This window comes from Hydra viridissima, unplaced genomic scaffold, assembly GCF_058129835.1.
Source record: "Hydra viridissima isolate aposymbiotic clone 2 unplaced genomic scaffold, HvirCarnegie_v1 scaffold_2, whole genome shotgun sequence".
NCBI classification, from domain to species: Eukaryota; Metazoa; Cnidaria; class Hydrozoa; order Anthoathecata; family Hydridae; genus Hydra; species Hydra viridissima.
The window spans coordinates 6,096,113-6,109,658 of NW_028324301.1; the positions used below are offsets into that span (position 1 = coordinate 6,096,113).

The following is a 13,546-nucleotide window of genomic DNA, read 5'->3' on the forward strand; positions in this document are numbered from 1 at the left end:
TGTAAAGCTTTAGATCAAAGAAGATTTGTATTTTGATTACTTATTAGATAAGTTCCCTCAATTAATCATTCTATGTGGAAAATGAGTTAGCATGGGCTGCACATAGTAGCATTAGTGTGTGGGAGTCAATAAAATTCAGATTTTATGAAAAAGTGGTTATTTACAGGAACCATTAGAAGATGGGTGTTTGAGAATGGGTGAGTTTTCAAATTATGCAATATTTGATTATGTTATGATTGAAATTTAGATAATTTGTAAACATTTAATAAAATATATTCAAGTTGTAAGCTGAGATAATAAGATAATATTTATGTCAAAACACACAGAAGCATGTACATAAAAAAGACTGATTTCATCAAATATGGAGAGCTTGGCACTTCAATAACAATGAAAATATGATAGATGACTCAGATAAACTAAATAAAGTCTGACCAGTATTAGATCACTTGCTCCCAAAGTTTATAAATGTATATAAACCTATTCAGCAACTTTTTTTAGATAAATGTATGTTACCTGGTAAAAATTATAAAATATGGGATACTTGTGGATGTGTTGTGCGAAAGTACTGTAGGTTATATATGTAATTTTGAAATTTACTGTGCCCAAGGATGAAAACTGTTGGAAACCATACAAATGTTTGTATTGCCTTTTATCAACTTATGGCATCATTTGTAGATGGGCAATTGTTATAATATTGTAGAAACTAGTCAAATACTGTTGAAATCTAAAATTCGAACATGTGGTACAATTTTTAAAAATAGGACCATTCTGTCTTTCAAAGGAAAAAAGATGTTCTTTTACAGGTCTGTTAATCAAAAAAAGAAGTGAAAATTACAATTACAAAATTATCAATTATTTTCCAAAAAATTGATAATTTTGTAATTGTTTATAAATGAAAATTCAAACAAAGAAATTGAGTTATAATAAACTAATTATCATGAGATAAAAAACTGAAAGATTTTAAAATGTACATTTTTTGAGAAGATATAGCTATGTAATGCAATGCACAATTTTTTGGGTAAATATCCAAAAATTGCCTGCTTTTCAGTTTGGATTGGGGTAAATTTGTCCATATAAAATATGTTAAGTAAGAAAAAGTGCAATAGATATTTTTGATGGTTCCCAGATATGGATCATTATAAAAGAGTTAGATTTACACCCACTTAGAATGGTTTCTTGAAAAGCATGAGGATTTAATTGAGCAAGTTTCCTATAGAAAGCAACTGTCCTGGTGGAAACTTGCTGTGCTTTGGAAAGTGTGATAGACATAATGGTTGATTAGTTTTAGAGCCTTCAGCAGGACTCTCTTGGAAGATCCCTCTGTAGAAAATCCTTGAAAAAAGTTTTTTATATATTGTATGACTTTACATTTTTTTGGGGTAAAATAAATGGTGTATAATATTTTATTTATTGCTTGAACATTATAAAAAAAAACATTAAAAATATTAGATCATATGGTTTAGGATCCCAAATATCAGTTGGTGCAGATCAATGCTGCCCAAAATAAGGTATTTGATATCTCTAAAAGTAGAGCTGATACCACATATCAGGTTACATTTTTAGAGTTAACACATCAAAAATAGGTTTAACAAAGTTCTCAATTTTCTATTTAATTAAAATAAAAAAGGTTTTATATCATGGCTTGAGTTAGTTTATAGAAACTGAAAAAAGAGTGTTTGGCAAGCTGCATCTACAAAGTCCAACTTAAATAGATGTACAAGGAAGAGCTGTAAACCAGATTCTTTGGGTGATTTAGTTAGCTCCTTGAGGAGAATAGTTTTTAGTATAAATTACAAAAATAATAAATTGTTTGTTGTTGAAATTGAAATATGCCTGAATCTTTTTTCAAATAATTCTTCATGGTTCATGAAAGCTCTTGAGTTGGATAATACCATTGTTGTTCCATCAATAGTGTGTTATTTGCACCACTTTTGCAAATGCATGCTCTTTATGTGTAATGAGTGAATGTTTTTGTGACTAGTCATACAGAATTTAAAAAACATTATAGCAGCCATCATGTCCTACAGGAATCTATTTAAGCTGGCCTATATATCCCCCTAATAAAGCAGTACTGCAGGATTAAAGATTATCAAGTAGCAGCAGTAAGACTTATGATGAAATGTCTATATACGTTATATGAGGTGCAACTAAATTAAAATGTTAGCATTTTAAAAACTATGCAAATGTTATTTTGAGTTTTAAAAATGTTTTTTACACTTAGATCTAAGTAAATAAGTTTGCTCTTTTTTTTTAAACCAAACTCAACTTTAAAGGGTCTAGCTCCCTTGCTTTAAAGGAGCTAATTCCCTTTAACAAAATTTTGCTTTATTAGTATTTGTAAAGAAACTCTTTTTTTTTTTGTAAACTAATTTCTCTTCAATAAAATTGTCTAAATTTGTCTTCTTATAAGTTAGGCTGATTTTAAGCAACTCAAGAATAGCTTTGCACACACGTTTCTTTTCAGTTTTTTGAAGCAATTTTTCTAAAAACTATTAATTGATCAACAAACTTCTGAATCTTTAATTGGATAGTATTCTGGTATGATTGTAGAGTTATCTTTTTTTAAGATGAATATAAAGTTTGTTCTTTTTTTTTTTTTTTTTTTTTTCTGGTTCATTTATTTAAATAGATTATCTTAATGATGGTCACTTAGCCTGAATACTCATGCTTGTGTAAACATATCTAGATTTGCAAATTCAACTCAATTTCAAAATTTTGTGATTCTGAATTTTACATAGCTAGTTTTTTAGAGATATTTGTGGAGTAAAAATTTTCTAGGGCTAAATAAATGGACAACATTATGTATTTACTTTTGCTTTCTAAGCCTCAGTTTTCTTTTTCTTCCTGCTTGGATAGTTGTCTTTTTCTCCAGCATTGTTCAGGTGTCAGTCATAGAGCATTTTAACAAATTTACTTATAAAATGCATACTTCATATATTTATTCAATATATTTTAAAAATACTTAAAAAATCTTTTAAAAAATTTTTGTTTAAGAATAATCTTAGCTAAAAAATAGCATGCATATATATATATATATGTATGTATGTATGTATATATATATATATATATATATATATATATATATATATATATATATATATATACACATATATATACATATATATATATATACATATGTATATATTACATGTTTTCATTTCAAAAAAGAAATTTAAGTTTAAAAATTTATTGATAAATGTTCTAAAATTTATTTGAAAAATTTAATGAAATTTTTTTGCTTGCAGGCTTTTAATCCTTACGCAGATTTACCTGTCTCTTTGAAACTTTACACAATCCAAAATTTTTTTTATTAAAAGATTAAATGTTCTTTTAGCATTCATTCAAATCTACTTTTTTATATCATGTTACAGAGTTTTATTAATTTAATTATCTTATTTTTTTATTTTTTGCTTTAAAGATGGTTCAACAGAAATATCCTGTTTGGAATATTTTACTATAAACAAAAAAAAGTAAGTGCCTTTTTTTAAAAAATTTATGCATTTATAAGTAAGTTATACAATATTCGAACTACATTTCAATTGCTTTTGACTTTTTACAGTTTTTATAATATCCTTTTTGTAGGTATATTGCATCTGTAGGTTGGGATAGAAAGGTCAATTTATTTCTTGAGGATAAAAATTATTTAGATCAGTTAAAGAATTGGCATGATGATGTACCAGTGAGTAAGAGTTCTGTTTCCATTGATAACAGTTTTCTGCCTAATGTTTACACTCTAAATGAGTTTGGAATTCTGCTTCCTATAGCTAAGTTATTTAAGTCCAGTAAAAAATGTTATTTTGAATAGTATTTTATTCCCTTTATGTTACAGAGTAGAGGGCATAAAGAAGATATATTATGTGTTGCCTATTGCCAGCCACATTTCCTTGCAACTTCAAGCTATGATGGAGAAGTATGTATGATATGGATGTTTTGATTTTGTAAAGTAATGAATGCACTGTGTTAAATATTTTTTCTTTGTTTTTTTAGGTTATAATATGGAACATAATATCTGGTCTCATTTTTTCTCGATTAAATGCAGTAAAAAATGACATGAAAGAGTGTTCAAATGAGTTGTGTTAGTTTTATTTATTATTTCAATAAATTTGATCTGTGTACCCTGCATTTGAAATAAATTGGTATCCTGAACATGGTATTTGATGGATTTAGATTGTTACTAATTAGTGTTAATTAGGGGTGTTACCAAGTAGTTGGTTACTTAAACTTTAAAGTAGATTTGCAGGGTGTGGCAGTGATTCGCGAACTTTTTAAAACATTTTTCAAAATGAATTTTTAAAGCACTAAAAAATTATATTCATGGAATGTTAATAGGAGAAAAGTTGAAGATAAATACTTTTCCCACCTTAAAATTCAATTAGGTTTGCTTTTTTTTTTTTGATCATTACCTCAAGCCTCGGACAGAAGGACTGGCAGGTACTTATATATTCCCTTGACATTGATTTACTAGCACGGGTAATTGATGACTTTAGTGACTTGAAAATTGAGTGGGCCTTTTTGAAAGCCTTACTGTCAACTATGCTCCACACACTATAGTCAAGGGGATTCAGATCAGAGCTGGATGTGGCCAAAAGTGTTTTGGCCAGAAATTAGCCATATTGTTCTGAAGATATTGTCCTGTTGAAATATGTAATTGTTTTCTGGGAATGCTTTCTTCAGCCATGGCACCACATAGCATTTTAGTAAGCTAATATACACATCAGAGGTAACTTTTTCTTTCTCTTTGATGTAGATTGGTGGACATTTCTCTCCATTAGAAGTGATGATTCCTAGCATCATGATGGACTGAGGGTGCTTGTTGTTACACACAGGTGGTGCTTTGTCACCCTTCTGCACAATGACTGAAAAAACTCTCAACCGTTGTTTTTATACTAAAATATTCCGCATGAATGAGTTGTATCTACTCTTGTACTCTTGAAAAATGAAAGATTATTTTCATAATGAAAAACAATGAAAAATCAGTTAGAAAAATTGCAGAAAGTATTGGAAGATCTTGAAAATTGGTTTACAATCCAATTCATTGTATAAAAACACATAAAATGACCTACAATATTAAAAAAAAAAAAGCTTAGCCAAGAAAAACTAGTTAAGCTGCAGATTAACTTATTGTCCTAGAAGTTTGAGATGAAGTCAAGCAATTCCATGGAATCCCAGTAAGTAGTTGTACAATTAGAAGAAAATTGAATGAAGCTAAAAAGATTTTATGCTGTAGTTCTATAAAAGTAGTTTCTGCACATCTATAAAAGTAGTTTAGAAAATCCCATGGAGCCTTTAGTTACTACCATGCATAACTGTCTATTTTGAATGCATGAAAACATGCATTCAAAATAGACAGTTATGCACGGTAGTAACTCTAAAAATGTGGCTTGATGATTGTTCTATTGATTCTTTAAAGTAGACCACTCAAAGTTCTGATCTTAATCCTGCTAAGACAAGAAACCCAAAACTTTGAATGAACTGTGGGAAGCATTAATAGAAAAAAATTTCTTTTAGCCAAAAAAAATTTAATTGGTTGCCTTAATATTTATTTTGTTTTCTTTAAACTTTTTGAAAACAACTTTCTGAAACTGGGATTTGCAGTTTTCACTAGCATGACTAATAATAAGAAAATATAAAATTGAAATTACTCTAAAATTAAATTTGTTGAATTTTAGTTGAGTTTTCAATTCCATATTTAGCATATACTTTTGTTTTATTTAATTGTACAATTTTCTTTTTCTGTGCTTTTTTTCCTTTAAAATTAAAATTTTAATTTAGTAGAAGGTCATTTGGCTGTTAGCAAGTTATTATTCCTTTCAAAGCGCTCAAATTTAAGGCATGCTGCATCACTGGTTACAAATGGTCCACAAGGTTTTAAAATTTTTATTATAAGTAAATCATAAGTTTATTTGATTTTTTGAATAAACAGGTGCATTTTATGTATTGTAAGCTTTGTCAATAATTATTCCTGTTTTTTCTGTCTGTTTTAAAATGTTGATTCTAATTGTTAGTTAGTTATATCAGCTAAAAAGCATCAAACAAACATATTATATGACCATAAATAATAATTAATAGAAAATTTGCAATAAAATTATTAACCCATTTACGCTGGCCGTCCTCATTTGGGAACGCTTAAAAAAATAAACATGCAACGACGTGGGAAGAATTTTTTCATACCACACATCTGCCTAACGTCCTCATTTGAGGACGCATCATTATTTCAATACTTGGTTAAAAAAAAATTTTTTTTTTTAAATAAATGTAATAAATATAATCTAAACTTCATGTTTTTGTTTCATTTTACATTATATCCTTCCTAGTTTCTTTTCAGGCGTTAATGGGTTAATTATTTTACTAATTGGGAATTACCTTCACTTAACAGAATGGTAATGGTAATGAACTGAAAAAAAATTAATCAATTGAAGGTAAACTTTATATTTGCTCATTTATTCAAAAATCTACTTTTTATTAGGTTTGATCCATTTTTGGAATATATTGGACAACAGAGTACCTTATGCTGCCTTTAAAACAGTAAGCTAGAAGTTGTTAGAACATATTTATAATCATTAAGTTATAGAAATAACAAAAAATTTATGATTGCAAAAGTTTGGAAAAAAGCCTTGAAAGAGCTTTTTTTAAAATGAATGAAAATGTTTGAAAGTTTGATTATTCAAACTGTTCTTGTTAAATAAAATTCTTCTAGCAAACCACCTTCTCAATTTAATGTGTTAAAGCGCACATTTTGTTGAATAGTAAAGAAATTTTAATCTAAGGGAAGTGTTAAAAACAAGAAAATTTAGGAAGATAAACTCAAAAAACTATAGTCATGAATAGTCATGAATAACAAAGTTCTAACTTAAATCCTGTAGAACACTAGTGAGAGCATTTAGATTGTCAGTTTAATAGAAGATCAAAAAATAAACAATATTAAGGATCCTTTTGAAAAGCTGATACTTTTACTTAACTGACAGGAAAGTAATCCTTACCAACATGGGGCTTGGTTTTTTGTAAATGGTCATCAGGAATACTAGCAGACAAGAGAAGTCTTTGTTTACTTTCTGAAGGGGAGATTCTTTGAGACTAAGGTCCTCAGGGTTCTCTTTAAAAAGAGTAATTGTTTTATTTGCTGGAGGATGTTAAACCACAGTTGATATTAATGCTAAAAAGTATAAAATATTTTTTTGGTGTAGAATAAATTGTAGCCAAAATTTAATAGCATAATTTAAAAATAGCTTTGTTTTTAAACTACTAAATTATTAATACATATTTTTTAACTATCCTCTTATTGTTATAAAGGACATAAAAAGAGAATGATTCAACAAGTAATTAAATGTTGTGTTAATACTGGTTAAGCTGAAGTAGATCAAGAACAATTATGTTTGCAACCCAATTACTAGTGAACATTTAACAGCCTGTAAGTTAAAAATTTCAAAAACTAGTGGGGTGAACATAAAGATCAATTTTGTAATTACGCCAGTGATTGTGAGATTGATTTTGAAGCTGACACAAAGAGAAAGTTGAAGTTCTATGCTGAATGTATGTCCCAGGCAAAGTGTAGAGTAGTTAAGTTTCTGAACTTTGTCAGAAACTTAACTACTGGGGGGCGGTCCGCCCCAGGCCCCGTCTGGGAGTAGGCCCCCAAATGTTAATACAATTTATATTTTTTTTACTTCAGCCGGATTTTGTAATAGTCAACATTTTTGTTCTGTAATCATAATTATTTACAACAAAAATGAACCTGAAACATGATCATATCTGCTTGCCAAGAAAATAAACATCCACAGAAAACAAACCAAGATGTAAGAAATTGAAAAGACATCTTGACCAATAACAACCACCATGACTGTTTTTGAGCCCCTCCGCGAAGCTTCCTCCCCCACACCCGCGAGTACTAATAAATAGATTCGCCCGCCCTACCTATGAGTCTATGGTTCATGATGGTTTAGGCAGACTGACAGATGTTTATGTTGTTTCGTTAATGTGATTAATATACTCTATCATTCAGTACCTCAATAATTCGAGAGCAAATCACGTCTTCAGTTCGTCATCACCAAGTTACATGGTAAGTTATAATTTTATTCCTGCATATAGGCCTAACAAGGCTACGTGAGAAGATTTTAGTTATCAGGTTATAATTTTATATCACACGTCATTTTATGTTGAAGCCACATAAGGGGCCTGTCCTTAAACACTATCCGTATTGTCAATTTAATTACTTGGTTATAAATAACTAATTTTGACCTTAAAAATGAGTAGGCTTAGCGTATTTTGGTAAACAATAATTTTTATCTGTAGTACAAAAACATTTAGTTTTGATATTGTTTGCTCGTCCTATCGAATTTCCCATATGGAAGGAGCTATTACCATAGGTGGAATGGACAAATTAAAGCCCGAGACCATGATAACATTCATTTTGGGGGCCCCAGATTCCAAAAACATTAAAATTAAAATCGTTTTTTTTTAAATCACCCATATTATTCTTATGGTTCATAAATCCAATTAATATCTAGCTTATTTGTGAACATTAATAAATATAACAAATATAATAATTAAAACAAATATAATAATTATAATAAATATAATAAATATAATAGATATAATAAATATAATAAATATAACAAATAAAATTATCATAATAAATTTGATAAATATAATAAATATAATTAATATAACAAATATAATTTATATATATATATATATAGGCCCCATTTACCAAGTGCCGCCCTAGGCCCCAAAACATGTTGGTACGCCACTGTTTACAAAGCGAAAGACTAGCAATCAGAAACAAGGGACATCTTTTTGGTGGATCTGACGAGGTTGCCAGACAAGGTGGTGTGACTTTGATTTGTAGTTGGGTTGTAGGAAGCAGTTTCTTTGAGATTTAGAGAAACAATTGATTTGGTGTGGCCGCTTTGAATTGAACTAGTGCAAATGGGTTGAATATCACCACTGCCAACACCTGGCGGAACGTTGTGAGAATGAGGTCTGTAATATGCTATGATTGTTGAGGATTAAATCACTACGCGAAGAATTGCGTAGTCTCCATGAGAGCGAAATACGGGAGTGGATAAACCAAGGATGGTTACTGGAATATGATGAATGTAGAATGGGACTGGCAAATGGCCAACTACCACTAATGGCAGTGGTTTAAAGCAACAAAAACAAAGTCTAACCAATGTTAGACTGGAGAGAAACCAATAGGTTCATTGAGGGATTCACGAGAGATTCGGGCGTCTGTGCTGAGACAAGGACAGATCTGAAGTCCATACAAATAAAGCAGAGTTGGACGCTGCATTACGTGGTGTTAACATGGCTTTGACATGGAAGCTCAACAAACTCCAGTTGCTCACAGACTCAATAATAGTTTTTCACTGGATCTCTGATGCTGTGACAGGAAAGTCTAGGATGAAATCAAAATTGTTGAACTGTTGATACAGCAAAGAGAGAACTTGTTCTGGCAGTTGACTGATGACAATAACTTGGAGGTAAATTTAAAACTGATATTGTCAAAAAACAACTTGGCTCACTCATTAGCTAGAGTACCTGGTTGGTGGATGATGATATTAAAACTTAACAACCTTGTGAATTGTGCTAGAATGGAAAAAAATAATTCAGGAGTGCAAACCATGTCAGTTGATAGATTCAGCTCCAGTTGTGTGAATGTATGGAAAATTAGATGTCAACAAAAATTGAGAGAGAATAAGCATTGAGGTTCTTTCTGTGGCATCAACTGCCACACTGGTAGGGAAGCATGACAGCAATCTGATACTTGCAGTCCGTATTTTGCGAAAGAGAAGCACAAGAGGAAATATTTATAGACAAAAAAACTGCATTTAGAAATAAAGGGGCTAGAAGACCTCTTGAAAATTGGGCGGTGCATTTGAAGCTAGAGCTGCTTACTGTCCTTCAGGGAATGGCATCATTGAGAAAAACCATTGCTCTGTCAAGAGAGTCGCAGAGCGATCAAAAACTTCCATATCAGAGGCTATCTAATGGTACAGCATCTCGATTGACAAAGAGAAAGCTAGTTTGATGAGTGAATTGCATAGCTATACAGAAATTGTCAAAGGATTGGATAAAAAGGTAGAATTTTTAACAAATGTACCTGGAAACTCTCAGGCTAGTAAGAATCTGTGGCTGAAGCCACCTGAGACACAGTGTGTGACAAAATTGTGTCTAAGTATACCTACTACTTGCTCTGATACTCAGGATGTATCAGAGCAAGTGGTAGAGGTAAATGGGATGTTGTGCAATGTAAACCACATCAGAACGATAAGTAGAACACAGCAAGGCCGAAAAAAGGAAACAGAAGTGTCCCTGTTTAGGAGCAATCCAGAATGATGAATGCCCCTTAATTACTCTGAATGTTGTTGCTCTTGATTGTGATCCCTAAGAATCAAAGAAGAGTTTAGTTGCACTGCACAGAAGCAATTGCCTTAAGTGAGAGAAGAAGTTGACATAGCTTCCTTGTATCTTTTAACTAGAAATCTTTTAAATTAAGTTTGAGCAATTTTTTTATGACGGTATTTGAAGTATTTTTGTGAAGAAAAAATTGAACACAACACTTTTTTAGAGGAGAGTTTTTATGAGGAGAAAAGGTTTACAATTGCAGCTCAGTGTCATGATTTGTAAATTTAAGAATACTAGGTAAAGATTTTGAAGGAAATTGCTGTGAAAAGTTGTGTTAACTTGTTTACTCATTTCCAAACATAAGATGTATAATGGTGATCATAATTTGATGTAAACCTAATAAATAATTTTGTTGTATTTGTATTGCAAAAAAAAAAATTCATGGATTAATTTTTGTAACTCTGATTTTATTTACCTTAGGAAATTGTGTAATTAAAACTTGACCATGCATTAGAACTCTTACTTTAGTAATCTTCTGTAAAAATTTTTGCCTAATTGAACCAAGAGAACATATGTTGTCAAACAAAAAAAACCAAATAAGTATCATTCCTAAACTTTTTCAAGTTGCTGTGGATTGTGTTGAGTGTGATTTGATAGTTGTTTTTTTTTTTTTACCATGTACAGAAAAATGAGAAACATTCTACTTTCATTGAGACAAGTACAGATAACAAGCTTCTCTTGACTGCTGATGATGCCGGTAAACTCTTTTTCCATATGGAAGATACTTCCAAAAAAACTAAGTTGGCTATTTATCTTTTATATTGTTTTTGTAGGCTTTCTCTATATATGGGACATACAAGACTATTGCATGTCAGGGAATACAGACGAATGTCCTAAAGGTAATTATGTTTTTATGAGTATTATTCTTATGGTGCATTTACATAATATTGTTTTTTAAGTTGTAACATCTCATTTTCAAGTCATCACGTGGTACATTTATTTTTGTTTGCTCGTTTGTTTATTTCTTTACTTTTTATTTATGTTTACTCGTTTAAGTTTTAACATCATGGCAAGCTCATTTTCAAGTTATCACGTGGTACATTTATTTTAGTTCGCTTGTTTGTTTACTTCTTTACTAATTATTTTTGTTTGATTGTCGATTTGAATAAATACAATGTTAAGCTTTGAATTAAATTTGTCAACACCTCTTTTTTTCAATGTAAATAGTATTTGTTGGATTGAAGATCACTCTAATTTAATAACATCGTCGCTTGACACTACCGTTAAGTTATGGACTTCAAAAGGAATTTTAATTGGTAAGTTTCACTCAACCAATTATTATTGCGTATTTTAAAAATATTTCTTGTTCTGAAGGATCACTTGAAAGTGTGTAAAACTATGTAAGGTTTTGAGGAGAAAAATTTTTCAGCCATAACTTTTAACATTTTATATTTAGGTACATTCGGACAACTTGATCAGTGGAATATAAATAGCTTAAAAGATCATTTCTTCTCTGTATTACCACCTAATGATGTTACTCCGTCTGAGCTTGATATAAGCGTTTCTAACGAAAGTTATCAATTACAGAATGAAGTTAAAGAAATGGTACTCAATGTTAACGGCTAATTTACGTTCGATCGTAGATAAATAACGAACGTAAAATTATTAGTCTATCAAATGCGCTGAAAGCATCAGCATTTTGTTTTTCGTTAAATGATAGTAAAGAACAAAGCACAACGTCATTTGAAATTAGTTGAATTTAAAATTCTTTATATATTTAGACATAGTTGTAAGAATCCATTAAAAAAGAATTGCAAAAACTCGCGTGCCTTAAATCTCAAACGCTTTATAAAACCTCACCATTCCCTTTTAATCCCTCAAGGCTTTGCACAGAAATGCTATTCGATTTAGTTTGTTAAACTTTATTTTTCAAAAATAATAAATTATTTATGGCATAACCAAATCCCACCAAAAACTTTTGTTGTCTTAAACTCATTAAAAGGTTCTACTTTAAAAAACGTCATAAAATTTGACTGATACAGAAGTTTATTCGTTATTAGTTTTTATTGACGAAAAAATGTGATGCCGATGCTTAATACGCTGCTCAAAGTTTGTGATTCTTTCTTGGATTATCTAATATTTAAATCAAAACATGTGTAGGTCTTCGGCTACCGTCATTCTTTTATAAGTTCTAAAAACAGGTTTTTTTTTTAGATTGGCAATATGGCAAATCAAACTGGTGTGGTGTATGTGTTATCCACGTTTACTTTTTTTTTTTTTTCTTTTATACTCAGGTTTTTATCCCCTCAATAGTAAGATTTCTTATCCCCTCTTTAACTAGGTCTTAGTTCGATGGTTTTTCAAATGAAACTTATGTAGAAAATTATGTTGTCACTCGGAGGTTTATATCAACTAGGCCAAACAATCATAATAACTATACTTGATATCTTTACAATATCAAGTATAGTTATTATCAGGACATTTATTCATTCAATGCATATTTGTTTAATGCTCATCCTCCCTTATTTAAATCGAATCTTATTTTCTAATTGTTACTATTTTTCTATTCGTTTTGTAATTTTTTTGATTTTTAATCTTGCTTTTTAATTTAAAACCTGTCCTCAATCTTAAATGATGTTTTATTGTTGTTTTTTTACAGTGCTAGAAGTTTGGCGACAAATCCTGAGGAATTCTTAAATTTTACATCCACAAAGTTACCTGATAAAAGGTTCGCGGGAATTTGAGTTTGGAATTTTTTATATTGCTAGGTGAAATATTTAGTAAACAGGTTTTTTTTTTAGGTTACGTCGCCCAAAGGATCGGGCCTTTGCAAAAATTACTACAAAGGCTACGGGCGTATGCATAGAGAGCGTGTCTGCATATAGATCGCTAAAATACTACGAGCTAGAAAATGTCGGTTTACCACCTGAAACTTAAACTAAACAGCTTTAGTATTTTGCTCTGAATCATAAAAGATTCTAATCTTTGGATTTCAGCACTTCGGATACGTCTAATAAAGGCTAGATTTGATTTTTTAGAAAACATTTTGTTGAATTGTGGTTAGTTTTTAAAGAAGGGGTGCATAAGTTTATAATTTGTATATAGCTGAATGATGTTAAAACTTGTATAACTTATATTTACATTTTTACTGGCTGTTTTTTCTAAAAATTAAAAAATAAAAAATATACGAAACTTTTGATAG

At 30.1% G+C, this 13,546-nt stretch overlaps 2 protein-coding genes across 8 annotated transcripts in view; one reads left to right on the forward strand and one right to left on the reverse strand.

Annotated features, from left to right (window-relative positions):
* Positions 1-13,536, forward strand: part of LOC145184372 (cilia- and flagella-associated protein 337-like) — a 35,448-nt gene extending 21,912 nt beyond the window's left edge. For 5 of the 7 annotated variants that reach the window (XM_090077473.1, XM_090077472.1, XM_090077471.1 and 2 more), the window contains 14 exons: positions 3,419-3,470; positions 3,583-3,679; positions 3,830-3,910; positions 3,988-4,075; positions 5,773-5,865; positions 6,467-6,525; positions 11,029-11,101; positions 11,178-11,243; positions 11,401-11,440; positions 11,572-11,660; positions 11,801-11,949; positions 12,559-12,590; positions 13,004-13,072; positions 13,146-13,536. In XM_090077473.1, coding sequence (XP_089933599.1) covers positions 3,419-3,470; positions 3,583-3,679; positions 3,830-3,910; positions 3,988-4,075; positions 5,773-5,865; positions 6,467-6,525; positions 11,029-11,101; positions 11,178-11,243; positions 11,401-11,440; positions 11,572-11,660; positions 11,801-11,949; positions 12,559-12,590; positions 13,004-13,072; positions 13,146-13,281 — 1,124 coding nt within the window. In that variant the 3' untranslated portion in view covers positions 13,282-13,536. Of the gene's footprint in view, positions 1-3,418; positions 3,471-3,582; positions 3,680-3,829; positions 3,911-3,987; positions 4,076-5,772; positions 5,866-6,466; positions 6,526-11,028; positions 11,102-11,177; positions 11,244-11,400; positions 11,441-11,571; positions 11,661-11,800; positions 11,950-12,558; positions 12,591-13,003; positions 13,073-13,145 lie in introns of those variants that run through there. The other 2 variants (XR_016449525.1, XR_016449526.1) reach the window with 2 other exon arrangements.
* The window catches only part of LOC149891668 (E3 SUMO-protein ligase ZBED1-like), a 588,790-nt gene that overhangs the window by 483,916 nt on the left and 91,328 nt on the right, over positions 1-13,546 (reverse strand). The gene's annotated exons all lie outside the window — the stretch shown is intronic.